Consider the following 1,633-nt stretch of genomic DNA (forward strand, 5'->3'; position numbering starts at 1 on the left):
TTAAAGACCTAAATGTTAAGGCCAGACACTATCAAACTCTTAGAGGAAAACATAGGCAGAACACTCTATGACATAAATCACAGCAAGATCCTTTTTGACCCACCTCCTAGAGAAATGGAAATAAAAACAAAAATAAACAAATGGGACCTAATGAAACTTAAAATCTTTTGCACAGCCAAGGAAACCATAAACAAGACGAAAAGACAACCCTCAGAATGGGAGAAAATATGTGCAAATGAAGCAACTGACAAAGGATTAATCTCTAAAATTTGCAAGCAGCTCATGCTGCTCAATATCAAAAAAACAGGGGGTGGTGGTGTGATGATTTGGGCGATTGGGATTGACACGTATACACTGATGTGTATAAAATTGATGACTAATAAGAACCTGCTGTATAAAAAAATAAAGAAAATAAAATTCAAATAACGGGGCCTCCCTGGTGGCGCAGTGGTTGAGAATCCGCCTGCCGATGCAGGGGTATGCGGGTTCGTGCCCCGGTCCGGGAAGATCCTACATGCCACCGAGCAGCTGGGCCCATGAGCCCTGGCCGCTGAGCCTGCGCATCCGGAGCCTGTGCTCCACAAATGGAGAGGCCACAACAGTGAGAGGCCCGCGTACCGAAAAAAATAATAAATAAAAATTCAATAAACGTTATATTATATATATATATATATATCAAAAAACAAACAACCCAATCCAAAAATGGGCAGAAGACCTAAATAGACATTTCTCCAAAGAAGATATACAGATTGCCAACAAACACATGAAAGGATGCTCAGCATCACTAATCATTAGAGAAATGCAAATCAAAACTACAATGAGGGTGGTAGAGGTGTAGAATTGGTGGGGTGGGATGAACCGTGCTCCTGGTGGAAGCAGAGGAACCAAGCAGGAACCATCGCCAGTACAGTGGTAGCAGTTAGACTGACCATTGCTGCTGCAGGATTTGCAGCCCATTACGCTTTGCAAGACCTGAAGCATATGGAGCCTCAAGTGAAACAAGTTTTTCAAAGTCTACCGAAATCTGCCTTCAGTGGTGGCTATTACAGAGGTGGGTTTGAACCCAACCTGACAAAATGGGAAGCAGCATTAATACTAGGTTTAAACCCTACTGCCAATAAAGGAAAAATAGAGACGCTCATTGACAAATTATGCTTTTAAATCACCCAGACAAGGCAGGATCTCCTTATATAGCAGCCAAAATCAATGAAGCTAAAGATTTACTAGAAGATGAAGCTAAAAAATGAAGTAAATGTATGAAGAATTTTAAGTTCTTACTCATTTATGTATATGAGTACCAGCTTTTTATAATAAAATGTCTCAAAGCTACACATTTAAAAATTGGCATAAGCTAAATCAAAGCCTTCAAATAAATTTGAGGATTTAAAATCAGATTATAGAATATTTGTAGGTTAATACTCAATAATTATGGATAAATGCATGCCATTTGAGTGAAAACTTCAATAAAAAAAAATACAATGAGGTATCACCTCACATCAGTCAGATTGGCCATTATCAAAAAATCTACAAACAATAAATGCTGGAGAGAGTGTGGAGTAAAGGGAACCCTCCTGCACTGTTGGTGGGAATGTAAATTGATACAGCCACTATGGAGAACAGTATGGAGGTTCCT

General features: G+C 39.3%; 1 protein-coding gene across 1 annotated transcript in view; it reads left to right on the forward strand.

Annotated features, from left to right (window-relative positions):
* The window catches only part of LOC112065102 (mitochondrial import inner membrane translocase subunit TIM14-like), an 18,189-nt gene extending 16,942 nt beyond the window's left edge, over nucleotides 1–1,247 (forward strand). The window contains 2 exon segments of the mRNA XM_055079361.1: nucleotides 824–1,126; nucleotides 1,129–1,247. Of these exon segments, the coding sequence (XP_054935336.1) occupies nucleotides 824–1,126; nucleotides 1,129–1,247 (422 nt within the window).
* Nucleotides 1,248–1,633: the final 386 nt, after the last annotated feature.

This window comes from Physeter macrocephalus, chromosome 2 (genome assembly GCF_002837175.3).
Source record: "Physeter macrocephalus isolate SW-GA chromosome 2, ASM283717v5, whole genome shotgun sequence".
NCBI lineage: Eukaryota > Metazoa > Chordata > Mammalia > Artiodactyla > Physeteridae > Physeter > Physeter macrocephalus.